At 40.3% G+C, this 14876-nt stretch overlaps 1 protein-coding gene across 1 annotated transcript in view; it reads left to right on the top strand.

Moving 5' to 3' along the window:
• KNL1 (kinetochore scaffold 1) overlaps positions 1 to 14876 on the top strand; it is an 817310-nt gene that overhangs the window by 743502 nt on the left and 58932 nt on the right. The window contains 1 exon segment of the mRNA XM_053711756.1: positions 6336 to 6404. Within this exon segment, the coding sequence (XP_053567731.1) occupies positions 6336 to 6404 (69 nt within the window).

The raw sequence follows: 14876 nt of genomic DNA, 5'->3' as shown, positions 1-14876 counted from the left end.
TTTCGTTTCAGTACTGGTTTGGCTTTCTACAACATGTAGATGAGTGTCCTGGGGTAAGTAAGTCTTATTTTCTGTGACACTCTAAAGCTATGGTTGGGCACTTTTTTATAAAGTTCTAAATATATGTATTCAAACATTTATTTGCCTTGACTCAGGATGTTCAACATTTCCTTATTTCAGACAGTCAGTTTCATATTTGGGATAATGCATTTGAATATATCATTTTTATCTTACCTTAAAAATTTGACTTTTTCCCTGTGGGCTGTTAGGCTCGTGGGGGCTGAAAATGCTTCATTTTATTGCGTCATTCTTGGCGCGGACTTTCTTGGCGCGAAATTTTTTTTTCTATTTCCGGCGTCATACGTGTCGCCGGAAGTTGCGTCATTTTTGACGTTTTTCGCGCCAAAAATGTCGGCGTTCTGGATGTGGCGTCCTTTTTGGCGCTAATAGCATTTAGGCGCCAAATAATGTGGGCGTCAATTTTGTCTCCACTTTATTTAAGTCTCATTTTTTGTTGCTTCTGGTTGCTAGAAGCTTGTTCACTGGCATTTTTTCCCATTCCTGAAACTGTCATTTAAGGAATTTGATCAATTTTGCTTTATATGTTGTTTTTTCTATTACATATTGCAAGATGTCCCACGTTGCAACTGAGTCAGAAGATACTACTGGAAAATCGCTGCCTGGTGCTGGAACTACCAAAGCTAAGTGTATCTGCTGTAAACTTTTGGTAGTTGTTCCTCCAGCTGTTGTTTGTATTAAATGTCATGACAAACTTGTTAATGCAGAAAATATTTCCTTTAGTAAAGTACCATTACCTGTTGCAGTTCCATCAACATCTAATGTTCAGAGTGTTCCTGATAACATAAGAGATTTTGTTTCTGAATCAATTAAGAAGGCTATGTCTGTTATTCCTCCTTCTGGTAAACATAAAAGGTCTTTTAAAACTTCTCTTTATACAGATGAATTTTTAAATGAACATCATCATTCTGATTCTAATGATTCTTCTGATACAGAGGATTCTGTCTCAGAGGTTGATGCTGATAAATCTTCATATTTATTTAAAATGGAATTTATCCGTTCTTTACTTAAAGGGACATAATACTCATATGCTAAATCACTTGAAACTAATGCAGTATAACTGTAAAAAGCTGACAGGAAAATATCACCTGAGCATCTCTATGTAAAAAAGGAAGATATTTTACCTCACAATCTCCTCAGCTCAGCAGAGTAAGTTCTGTGTAAAAAGTTATACTCAGCTGCTCCCAGCTGCAGGTAAACAAATTTAAAAAAATTAAGAAATGAACAGCAGCCAATCGGCATCAGCAGTGCTGAGGTCATGAACTCTTACTGTGATCTCATGAGATTTCACTTAACTCTCATGAGATTTCATAGTAAGCTTCCTTTACCTGATTGGTGAAATAATATGAGAGTGCACGATGCTAGTCCCTTCAGATGTCCCAGGACAAACACACTAAAATGCTGCTTAGAAATCCTTTACAATGGGAGGTGGCTACTGAGGAACTTTTGAGGTAAAATATCTTTCTTTTTTACATAGAGATGTTCAGGTGATATTTTCTAATCAGCTTTTTACAGCTATGCTGCATCACTTTCAAGTGTTTAAACATTTGGGTATTATGGCCCTTTAAAGAAGTCCTAATTGCATTAGAAATTGAGGATTCTGGTCCTCTTGATATTAAATCTAAACGTTTAGACAAGGTCTTTAGATCTCCTGTGGTTATTCCAGAAGTTTTTCCTGTTCCTGGTGCTATTTCTGAAGTAATTTCCAGAGAATGGAATAATTTGGGTAATTAATTTACTCCTTCTAAACGTTTTAAGCAATTATATCCTGTACCGTCCGACAGATTAGAGTTTTGGGACAAAATCCCTAAAGTTGATGGGGCTATTTTTACCCTTGCTAAACGTACTACTATTCCTACAGCAGATGGTACTTCCTTTAAGGATCCTTTAGATAGGAAAATTGAATCCTTTCTAAGAAAAGCTTATCTGTGTTCAGGTAATCTTCTTAGACCTGCTATATCATTGGCTGATGTTGCTGCAGCTTCAACTTTTTGGTTGGAAACTTTAGCGCAACAAGTAACAGATCATGATTCTCATAATATTATTATTCTTCTTCAACATGCTAATAATTTTATCTGTGATGCCATTTTTGATATTATCAGAGTTGATGTCAGGTTTATGTCTCTAGCTATTTTAGCTAGAAAGCTTTATGGCTTAAAACTTGGAATGCTGATATGTCTTCTAAATCGACTCTACTTTCCCTTTCTTTCCAGGGTAATAAATTATTTGGTTCTCAGTTGGATTCTATTATCTCAACTGTTACTGGTGGGAAAGGAACTTTTTTACCACAGGATAAAAAATCTAAAGGTAAAAACAGGGCTAATAATCGTTTTCGTTCCTTTCGTTTCAACAAAGAACAAAAGCCTGATCCTTCATCCTCAGGAGCAGTTTCAGTTTGGAAACCATCTCCATCAGTTTGGAAACCATCTCCAGTCTGGAATAAATCCAAGCCTTCTAGAAAATCAAAGCCAGCTTCTAAGTCCACATGAAGGTGCGGCCCTCATTCCAGCTCAGCTGGTTGGGGGCAGATTACGTTTTTTCAAAGAAATTTGGATCAATTCTGTTCACAATCTTTGGATTCAGAACATTGTTTCAGAAGGGTACAGAATTGGTTTCAAGATAAGACCTCCTGCAAAGAGATTTTTTCTTTCCCGTGTCCCAGTAAACCCAGTGAAAGCTCAAGCATTTCTGAAATGTGTTTCAGATCTAGAGTTGGCTGGAGTAATTATGCCAGTTCCAGTTTTGCAACAGGGGCTGGGGTTTTATTCGAATCTCTTCATTGTACCCAAGAAGGAGAATTCCTTCAGACCAGTTCTGGATCTAAAAATATTGAATCGTTATGTAAGGATTCCAACATTCAAAATGGTAACTGTAAGGACTATCTTGCCTTTTGTTCAGCAAGGGCATTATATGTCTACAATAGATTTACAGGGTGCATATCTGCATATTCCGATTCATCCAGCTCACTATCAGTTCCTGAGATTCTCTTTCCTGGACAAGCATTACCAGTTTGTGGCTCTGCCGTTTGGCCTAGCTACAGCTCCAAGAATTTTTACAAAGGTTCTCGGTGCCCTTCTGTCTGTAATCAGAGAACAGGGTATTGTGGTATTTCCTTATTTGGACGATATCTTGGTACTTGCTCAGTCTTCACATTTAGCAGAATCTCATACGAATCGACTTGTGTTGTTTCTTCAAGATCATGGTTGGAGGATCAATTCACTAAAAAGTTCATTGATTCCTCAGACAAGGGTAACCTTTTTAGGTTTCCAGATAGATTCAGTGTCCATGACTCTATCTTTGACAGACAAGAGACGTCTAAAATTGATTTCAGCTTGTCGAAACCTTCAGTCACAATCATTCCCTTCGGTAGCCTTATGCATGGAAATTCTAGGTCTTATGACTGCTGCATCGGACGCGATCCCCTTTGCTCGTTTTCACATGCGACCTCTTCAGCTCTGTATGCTGAACCAATGGTGCAGGGATTACACAAAGATATCTCAATTAATATCTTTAAAACCGATTGTCCGACATTCTCTGACGTGGTGGACAGATCACCATCGTTTAATTCAGGGGGCTTCTTTTGTTCTTCCGACCTGGACTATAATCTCAACAGATGCAAGTCTTACAGGTTGGGGAGCTGTGTGGGGGTCTCTGACGGCACAAGGGGTTTGGGAATCTCAGGAGGTGAGATTACCGATCAATATTTTGGAACTCCGTGCAATTTTCAGAGCTCTTCAGTCTTGGCCTCTTCTGAAGAGAGAGTCGTTCATTTGTTTTCAGACAGACAATGTCACAACTGTGGCATACATCAATCATCAAGGAGGGACTCACAGTCCTCTGGCTATGAAAGAAGTATCTCGAATTCTGGTTTGGGCGGAATCCAGCTCCTGTCTAATCTCTGCGGTTCAGATCCCAGGTATAGACAATTGGGAAGCGGATTATCTCAGTCGCCAAACGTTGCATCCGGGGCGAATGGTCTCTTCACCCAGAGGTATTTCTTCAGATTGTTCAAATGTGGGAACTCCCAGAAATAGATCTGATGGCTTCTCATCTAAACAAGAAACTTCCCAGGTATCTGTCCAGATCCCGGGATCCTCAGGCGGAGGCAGTGGATGCATTATCACTTCCTTGGAAGTATCATCCTGCCTATATCTTTCCGCCTCTAGTTCTTCTTCCAAGAGTAATCTCCAAGATTCTGAAGAAATGCTCGTTTGTTCTGCTGGTAGCTCCAGCATGGCCTCACAGGTTTTGGTATGCGGATTTTGTCTGGATGGCCTCTTGCCAGCCGTGGACTCTTCCGTTAAGACCAGACCTTCTGTCGCAAGGTCCTTTCTTCCATCAGGATCTCAAATCCTTAAATTTAAAGGTATGGAGATTGAACGCTTGATCCTTGGTCAAAGAGGTTTCTCTGACTCTGTGATTAATACTATGTTACAGGCTCGTAAATCTGTATCTAGAGAGATATATTATAGAGTCTGGAAGACTTATATTTCTTGGTGTCTTTCTCATCATTTTTCCTGGCATTCTTTTAGAATTCCGAGAATTTTACAGTTTCTTCAGGATGGTTTAGATAAAGGTTTGTCCGCCAGCTCCTTGAAAGGACAAATCTCTGCTCTTTCTGTTCTTTTTCACAGAAAGATTGCTAATCTTCCTGATATTCATTGTTTTGTACAAGCTTTGGTTCATATAAAGCCTGTCATTAAGTCTATTTCTCCTCCTTGGAGTTTGAATTTGGTTCTGAGGGCTCTTCAAGCTCCTCCTTTTGAACCCATGCATTCATTGGACATTAAATTACTTTCTTGGAAAGTTTTGTTCCTTTTGGCCATCTCTTCTGCCAGAAGAGTCTCTGAATTATCTGCTCTTTCTTGTGAGTCTCCTTATCTGATTTTTCATCAGGATAAGGCGGTGTTGCGAACTTCTTTTGAATTTTTACCTAAGGTTGTGAATTCCAACAACATTAGTAGAGAAATTGTGGTTCCTTCATTATGTCCTAATCCTAAGAATTCTAAGGAGAAATCGTTGCATTCTTTGGATGTTGTTAGAGCTTTGAAATATTATGTTGAGGCTACTAAGTCTTTCCGAAAGACTTCTAGTCTATTTGTCATCTTTTCCGGTTCTAGAAAAGGTCAGAAAGCTTCTGCCATTTCTTTGGCATCTTGGTTGAAATCCTTAATTCACCATGCTTATGTCGAGTCGGGTAAAACTCCGACTCAAAGGATTACAGCTCATTCTACTAGGTCAGTTTCTACTTCCTGGGCGTTTAGGAATGAGGCTTCGGTTGATCAGATTTGCAAAGCAGCAACTTGGTCCTCTTTGCATACTTTTACTAAATTCTACCATTTTGATGTGTTTTCTTCTTCTGAAGCAGTTTTTGGTAGAAAAGTACTTCAGGCAGCGGTTTCAGTTTGAATCTTCTGCTTATGTTTTCATTAAACTTTATTTTGGGTGTGGATTATTTTCAGCAGGAATTGGCTGTCTTTATTTTATCCCTCCCTCTCTAGTGACTCTTGCGTGGAAAGATCCACATCTTGGGTAGTCATTATCCCATACGTCACTAGCTCATGGACTCTTGCTAATTACATGAAAGAAAACATAATTTATGTAAGAACTTACCTGATAAATTCATTTCTTTCATATTAGCAAGAGTCCATGAGGCCCACCCTTTTTGGTGGTTATGATTTTTTTGTATAAAGCACAACTATTCCAATTCCTTATTTTATATGCTTTCGCACTTTTTTTTATCACCCCACTTCTTGGCTATTCGTTAAACTGATTTGTGGGTGTGGTGAGGGGTGTATTTATAGGCATTTTGAGGTTTGGGAAACTTTGCCCCTCCTGGTAGGAATGTATATCCCATACGTCACTAGCTCATGGACTCTTGCTAATATGAAAGAAATTAATTTATCAGGTAAGTTCTTACATAAATTATGTTTTTTGGGGAACAAGATCCTGCTTAGCATGTGCACAAGCTCATAGGGTATACCTATACTATTCTGTGATTGGCTGATGTCTGTCACATGATGCAGGGGGCCAAAAATGGAAGAAAAAATGAATTTGTCAGAAAAAAAACTACTGCTTATTTGAAATTTAGTGTAGGTGTTAAACCATTGACTTTTGTTTATGCGTTTGTTAATTATTCAATTCTACTGCATTGAGTGGTCCTTTAATATTAATGCTACATACACACACCAGATAAATTTACACAGATTTTACAATATCTACAAAGATCAGTAATACACTTTTTATTCCTTTTGCAGATGGTGAGCAATTTTTGAACAAACCTTGCAGAAGAATTTCTAATGTGACGTTTGAGTCACAATTAAATGGTAAGCTTAATAAAATGTAACTTTGTCAAAATAAAATAAATTACTTTTTTTTTAGAATTTTTTCTTAAATAATTTTAGCTCCTTACGATAAGTTTTAATAATGGGAAGAATTTTTATTGGTCAAATAGCTTTTACTAACAAAAGCAACACCAGTGAATAGACAGATATAATTACAATTAACTTATGAAAATAGTCTTTCTGATACTTTCAAGGTGTTTTCTACTAAACGTTGCATACTCATAGTATAGCCATAAACACATATTGTACTATATTGTAATAATAAATTATGACATACTCTTGATGATAAAGAAACAATGATTGACAAAAATGTTATTTTCTTCAATTGGCAGTAAAAGTCCACAAGAACATTTATAACCAATGGGAAATACTATTCCTGGCCACCGGGAGGAAGCAAAGACACCCCAAACAGACTATAAATATCGCTCCCAATTCCCCTACCCCACCCCAGTATTTCTTTGCCTCAAATCATGGAGGTAGGCAGAGAGAGATGCTCTGTAGAGAAAATGAAGTTAACCTGGATTGGCTGATTGAGTCGGGGATAATATATCCATATAAATTTCAATGGAGTATTGGTATATATTGTGCTGATCGACACGGGCTTTTTCCATGCCTCTTTCAAGTTTAACCTAAATCCCTTGTCTAATAACATGCTTCACATTAAATTACAGACTTATGATAGGTAATTTTTCCCCTCCTTCATGGCATTTTGTCTAATAAAGAGGTGGGATAGGTATTATCCCTGCCATAGGATATGTGTTTTGTGCACATTCCTATCCCTTGTGACAGACATTTGTTTGTCGTACATGAACTTCAACCAGAGTCAGGGGCTGTGAGGGCTGCACCTTGGCACGTTATTTGCAGAACAGTAACGAGCATTACATATTCCCTGTCACGGTGAGTAATAAAATGATAGGCTATGTTTTAATACAGGCCACAGAAGTGGGTGGTGACTTGTTGCCACCCTAGGGCATTATCGTGTCATTTCCAATTCAGAGCGGTAGCAACGTGACTCTGCTGGTCGGGAGTGGTTAAGACACCCTAAACTTAAGGGCTTACAAGGGAGACTTATATGGTGCTTGGGACCTAAATACCTTGCTGTGTTCTCGAATAATTTTTTTGTTTATTATGGACAATTCTATGCTGTTAGAAAGTATGGAGGAATATTCGTTGGTGACTTCCTTTGACAATAACAAATTATCCACTGTGAACCCTCCTGCACAGCTCTGTAATAGTTGCTTAGCATATGTCCTGACGTCTCACGCAGAAGGCCCGAGCAGTCAGACCTCAGGCCCGGTCCCTGGAAGGCCCTACTATGGCTTTTCAGGCCTCGGCTGATGCGGACATCCCTATTCAACAGCCCATGAATACGGAAAGCTTCAGCTGGGGATGGCCGTCAAATTGATGGCCTTCCGGCCCGCATTGAGGTGTCTGATGTCCTGAACGCTAGACAGGTATCAGGGAAGAGGAAGAGAAAGGTTAAACATAGTTCTCCGACATGTAGCCCTGGTGATAGTTTTTGGCAACCCTCTGATGATGACCCTTTATTTAGCTCTGAGGTAGAAATTTCTTCTTCTGATGCTGAGTCCGAAGAGGACTTTGAGGAGGGGACGATTAGGCTTAAAATGGATCAGCTTTGGCTCCTGCTGAGGAAGGTCCTGTCTACCCTGGGGTTTCCAGCAGCTAAGCTGCCCAAGGAGGAACAGGTTAAAAAACTGGAATCGTGTTTACAACTAGGCCTAGGGCTCCGGAGATCTTTCAGGTACCCAAGATTATTGCGGAAATCATCTCTAAAGAATGGCAGGAGCTGGGGACCCCTTTTACTCCTTCAGGGGCCTTTAAGAGATCCTTTCCCACTCCAGTTGCCCACGAAGAGGTTTGGAACAGTGTCCATAAGGTGGATGGTGCTGTCTCCACATTGACCAAGCGCACTACAATCCCGCTTAAAGACAGCACGTCCTTTAAGGCTCCACTAGATAGAAGGCTTGAGGGAAACCTCAGGCAACTTTCTACAGTCTAACGCCCTGTTTCACCCTTCCGTGGGAATCGCTGCAGTCACTGGCGCAGTTAAGTTTTGGTTTGAATCCTTAGTGGAACAAATTACAGTGGAATGTTCTCTAGAGGAGATTCAGGATCATATTCAATCTCTGAAGCTGGCAAATGCCTTTCTCAGGGATGCTATTCTTAAAATTATTTGCATCAATGCTAAGAACACCAGAATAGCGGTTATGGCCAGGAGGGCCCTGTGGTCTGCGGACAACATCTCTAAGTCTAGGCTTTTCTCCTTGTCCTTCAATGGCAAGTCTCTATTTGGTACAGGCCTGGACTCTATTATTGCTACTTTTAAAGGAGGAAAGGGAGCTTTCCTACTACAGGATACAAAATCTAGGCCTAAGAATCGTTCAGTGGAGTGTTTTCGTTCCTTTTGTCCAAACAGGAATCAGAGGAGTGCGGAGACACCCAAGACGTAGTCCCCTCGGACGACCTGGATGCCCATCCAAGGGTGGAAGAACAAGCAGCCCAAGAAGACTTCTCAAAACATCAAGTCAGCATGACTTATTCGCCACGGACCTGGGAGCAGGTTGTGTGGCAGACTCTCCACCTTTCAGAGGGAATGGTCTCACTCTGCCCAGGACCTTTGGGTTCTGGACATTGTTCACCGGGAATACAGAATAGGTTTTCGGGCTCATTCTCCAAAGAAACGTCTCTTACTGTCAAAGGTCTCAGTAGAACTCCGTAAAGAGAGCCGCTCTTCTCCGTTTGCATGGACGACCTGCTCGCCATGGGAATAATGGTTACAGTTCTCCCAGCAGAAACAGAAAAAGGGTTCTACTCCAACCTCTTTGTGGTTCCCAAAAAGTTTTCCTAGGAATGAGTTTCCGTCACCCTGCCTGGGTAATAATCATCACAGTGGTGAGATGGGTTAATAAACTATGCGCTGTGGGGGGGGGGGGGTAAAAGCTATTGAGTCTAAAAGAAGTAATCTCAAAAACTTCAAATGTAGGTAAATTCTGGGAAGGATAAGACTCTTAAGCGCTACTGCTTAATTACCCGATATGGAAAGATAGTCTTACTATGTAATTTGAATCAATAAATTCTGTTTATTTTGAACAAAATATAGATACAAACAGTTAGATCTAAAAGTTTGAAATAAAAATATAGTCTAAATCACTGTTAGTTAAAACAAATATTTAAAACAGATAGTTAAAACAAATAGGTTGGCCAACCTAAAAACATGAGTCGGATGAATCAATATAATATGCTATAATCTCAGATGTATTGACTAAGCAAGTTAATATATTTATATATGTTTGGATATATTTGAGCCTAGGTAAAGATTGCAGATATTATTTGTGGATCTGAGGTGGCGCAATTTATGATACAATAAAGTATTCACAAAGAATATTTGCAATGTTTAGTGATATTTATTTCAGTGTAAAAATAAAAACATACAATTTTCATCAATAGTATCAGCCTTAAACGTATAAATGATTACATAAAATAATTTAGTAAAATGCTGAAAGGATGAAAGTCTTTTTGTAGAGAACCTGGAAATAGCAGTATACTGCTTAAGCTGGTAAGTGTTAAAAGAGTGGAAGTCTTTATTGCGGCAATTGTATGCTCGACAATGAACTGCTTATTAAGCTTCGCTGTTATATCCTTCCTAAATGTTTATGTGTGGGCGTGTCACTAGGCAAGTTTTTGGAGTCGGCAAAAGTAAAGTTATAGAGTACTGCTTTGTGATTGGCGTGATCAGCTTTTTACATGAACTTTCTTAATGTACTCACAGTTACAGGTGTCTTTAGCGGTTTTTCTCTGTTGTTTTGATTTTCGTGTTGTCCCTTTTTTTGAGTGCCTTTTGTCCACACTGTGTGTTCGTGGTGGAGTGAATGCTGGAATAGTTGCAATGGTGTGTGGTTACTGTTACCACTCCTGACCGCTGGTTTTACTGTTCTTTGGGTCGGTGTAGTTGTTCCGTAGAGTATTTTCCTTTTGTGGCAGGTTTTTTCTTGCCTGATGAGTATACTTCTATTGCTGCTTGGCGGTCCAATTTTTAGATTGGACTTAATAGTTTCCGGTTTGTTTGTAGAAACGCTTTATGTTTCTTTCAAGCGTTATATTGTAGATCAGATGTTTGCTTTGCGGTCTGCTTAAAAGGTGAACTTGTGGAAATCTTCCAAATAGCAGGGAGTTAGCTTCGTACTCTTTGTTTCAGAGTACTTCCCTTTGCAGGTGTCAGCAGGTTCCTTCTTGCTGGCTGTTATTAGGTGTGCTTCTGTTGATTCTTGGCGGTCCGAAAAAAAGGACTAAGTAGTTTGCGGTTTATTTGTGGAAACGCTTAATGTTCCTTTCAAGCGTTATGTTTGTAGGTCAGATCAGATGTTGGCTTTGCGGTCCACTACAAAAGTGAACTTGTGGAAATCTTCAAGGTAGATTCTTCAGAGATCTCAGTTTGAGCCTCTGCATTTTGTCGATATAAGTTGCTCACTTGGAAAGTGGTCTTCCTTTTGGCTGTTTCCTCTCTTAGCATTGATGTGTGATCCTCCAGGATAAGGCTTTGTTTTTGGACTCAACCAGGCTTTCTACCTAAGATGGTGAATACTTGAAACATCAATCAGGAGATTGTGGTTCATTCTCTTTGTCCCAACCTGTTGTCCTCTAAGGAGAGACTGTTGCACAATTGGGATGTGGTCAGAGTGTTGAAATTCTATTTGCTAAGGAATTTTGTCAATCTTCCTTATTTACTCTGTATACCGGTAAGCGCAAGGGGCAGAAGGTCTCAGGTGTTACTATTTCCTTTTGGCTGAGAAGTCTGAAAGCCCACTTTGAGAAACATAGCACATTCTACAGTGTAGTGTCTACTACTTGGGCCTTTAAAAATGAGACGACGTCACTTGAGCAGATCTGTAAGGCTGCAACTTGGTCTTCTTTCACAAAATTCTATAAGTTTGATGTTTTTGTTTCAGCAGAAGCATCTTTTGGGAAAAGGGTTCTACAAGTGGTGGTGCCTAGTTTTTAAGATTGCCTCCCTTATTTTTCCCTCCTGAACATTTGTGAACTCCACAGCTTGGGTATTGGATTCCCATAGGTTATGAATGTTCTAGTGGACTCACACTGCCAAATGAAGGTAAATAAAAATTATACTAACCTGATAATTTAATTTCCTTCTTGGCAGTAAGAGCCCACGACCCTGCCCAATTGTTTTTTGGTAATGGCGGCAGTGTTTTTGTTTTTCACCTCTGTACCCTTGGTATCTCTCTCTTCATTTTTCCTTATTCTCGGCTGAACTACTGGAGGGTAGAGGAAGTAAGAGGGATATTTATAGTCTTGTTTAGGGTGTTTTTGCCTCCTCCTGGTGGCCAGGAATAGATTTTCCCATAGGTTATGAATGTTCTCATGGACTCTTAACTGCCAAGAAGGAAATGAAATTATCAGGTAAGCATAATTTTTATTTTTAAAGCTGTTTATTTTGAAGCAAATAGAAAGTGCATGTCTGTGTACAAGTGAGTTTTAAAGGGACATGAAACTTAAAAAAAATTAAACAACTTTCCAATTTACTTTTATTATCTAATTTGCTTTGTTCTCTTGTTATCCTTTCCTGAAAATGATACCTAGATAGGCTCAAGAGCTGGGAGATATCTGTTGATCGGTGGCTGCTCATATATGCCTCTTGTCATTGGTTTACTGATATGTTCAGCTAGCTCCCAGTATTGCACAGCTACACCTTAAATTAAGGATACCAATAAAATTAAGCAAATTTGATCATTTTAATTGATTTCATATTGCTGTTGGGGCATTCTAGCACCCAATTTTTTGATTCGCTGGTGTTAATTTGTTTGTGACATCTAATATTACCATCTCTCAATAGTTCACCTTCAGAGGCTTAGAAACAGTCCGAAATATAGAGGTTTAAAGGCTGTAAAGTATATTAATATAACAATGTTCGTTGTGCAAATCTGGGAAATGGGTAGTAAAGGAGTTTTCTATCTTTCATAAGGTGGTGAGAGTCCATAAGCGTTTAAAGTGTGGTTTTGAATTCCTGCCATAAGGAGGAGGCAAAGATACACCAAACACTAAGAGGTTTTGACCCTCCCATCTCCCTATGTATCGTATTTTCTTTGCCTCCCAGGAGTAGGTGAAGATCTGAGGTGCTCCAGATTCTACTTTGAAAGGGGTTCTCAGACTTATGTGAGGCCCGTTATTTCCCTCAATCAGCAGCAAGACTTTGACAGAGGGGATTATGGCGTACTGGGTAGTGACGCTGTATTTCCATATGTAATTTTAGTCACAAGCTTTCCATAGGTGTCGCAGGGACTCATCCCATGCCGCCTCCTGTTGGGTTGTCATCATAATCTCCTCTTATATTCTCTATCGCTTGCACAGCACTGGATGGGCTCTCTACTGGAAGCAGCTTCCTTTCCTAAAGGTGGTGAGAGTCTACAATCTATTACTCCTGGGGATTATACTCCTGGCAACTAGGAGGAGGCAAAGATTCCAAAACTCCAAGAGCCCTTAAAACCCCTCCCACCTTACCTGAAATTAGTCTTGTATTTTGCCTTTGTAGGTGGATGGTGAAGAAGGGAGATGCTCCATGTATTTGAGAGAAGGGTGCTCAGAGCATTTTGAGGCCCATTTTTCCCCTCAGAGACCTTCTGTTTGGACAGAGGGATGTCTTTGGAGTATGGGTAGTGGCACAAAACGCCCCATGGGAGTTAGTCACAGGGACTGGTCCCTAACTTCATCTTGTTTGTTCAACGTTATACTCTGCTGTCAAGCATACAGCAATGGATTGGCTATCTACTCGAAGCAGTTCCTGCTGCATATCGTAAGTCCAGTAGTATGAGTGCCTATCAGTTAAGTGTGGGGGTTGTTGTTGTGGCACATGCTTAGCCTGTAGGCTATTAGTAGGTACTAACCTATGGTTATATCATAGCTTGGGGACCATTATGTCAGGAATTTTAGGTTTTAGCATATAAGTGCCTTATTGCACCCTATTATAAGCCTTGACTGGGTATTTTACTTAGCTTCTGTCTGCTATTGCAATCCTGTTTTTTTTATGATTTAAATCCATACCCTCGCTTGTTTGACATTTACGTGTCAGGTTTTTAATGACGCTCGTTTTTCACGTACTTAGTCTTTTGTGCATGTCTGTATGTTTGTCCTCTTGTAAGGTTAGTGCTCATCTGATGTTGTATGGATGTTTAATATTCCTGACGTTTACTTAAAGGGACATGAAAACCAATATTTTTCTTTCATGATTTAGATAAATACAATTTCCATCTAAAGGGGAGGAGAGTCCACGGCTTCATTCATTACTTATAGGAATTAAGAACCTGGCCACCAGGAGGAGGCAAAGACACCCCAACCAAAGACTTAAATACCTCCCCCACTCCCCTCATCCCCCAGTCATTCTTTGCCTTTTCGTCACAGGAGAATGGCAGAGAGGTGCCGAAGTTTCGGAGGTCTCTAATGGAGAGTACTACTCTTCGCTATGGGACGGGAGTTTAAGTAGCCCTAACAAGCCTTTCAGTTGAGGGCCTGCGTGAAAGTTAGAGTCCGGAGATGCAGGGAGAGCTCTCCTCTGTGACACCATCCCGACTCATATTAACAGCTCCTACAGCAATCGGCGTTGACGAGTTTCACAGACTGCTTTCTTCTCTCAAGTCCATGTCAGGAGCTATGCTATGACCTGTCACACTTGAAGGGCCGTGTTCATGTTCCACGGTGTGGATTCTGGTAAGATTGTTTCATTTTATATTATATGTATAACACAGAAGACAGGGCCGCAGTGTGGCGCCTTTTATCTTTATATAATCAAGGGTTAATATTCCTGGTAAGGGGATTATTGAACAGGGGGGCAGTTTATACATGATATACTTTATTGTGTCATTGCTGCGTTGTGTGGGATGAGGCTCTGGCAATGTGGTGGAACTAACAGGTTCATTTCCGGGAGTTTTTGCGTGCCCTTTTTTGGCTCGTTTTCTCCTTTAGGCAGGGGAGGTCCTGCTAGGGCTTCACTTCCGGTCTGATCTTTGACGGAGGAGACAAAGCGGTTACTCTAGTCCGGGTTCGAGGAGGTGGTGAGTGCCCCGGCCATTGGCGTTTATAAAGGTGCCTGTTCTTAATTTTGCTAATTAAGATAAGAGCTATGGAGGATTCTGAAGCGTTGGAGGGTACTCCCTCTTTATCTAAGTCCTTTACCTGTGTTTATTGTGAGGTTACGGTAGACCAGCCTGCGCAACTATGTTCCACATGTCTTGAAAGAGCTACGACATCTAAAAATAAGAGAATGTCTAGTACTACTGAGCCGTCCACCTCTAAAGGGCTCTCTGTCCCATGAGGTGTGTTCCACATGCAGCGCCCCAGGGTCCGACTGTTACCCCTTCAAGGGGGAGATTTGCTGGCCCCCAGATTTTGCCGACCAACTTCAAATGGCAGTCTCTAAAGTGATCC

This window comes from Bombina bombina, chromosome 1 (genome assembly GCF_027579735.1).
Source record: "Bombina bombina isolate aBomBom1 chromosome 1, aBomBom1.pri, whole genome shotgun sequence".
NCBI classification, from domain to species: Eukaryota; Metazoa; Chordata; class Amphibia; order Anura; family Bombinatoridae; genus Bombina; species Bombina bombina.
This window is presented reverse-complemented; position numbering and strand designations above follow the sequence as displayed.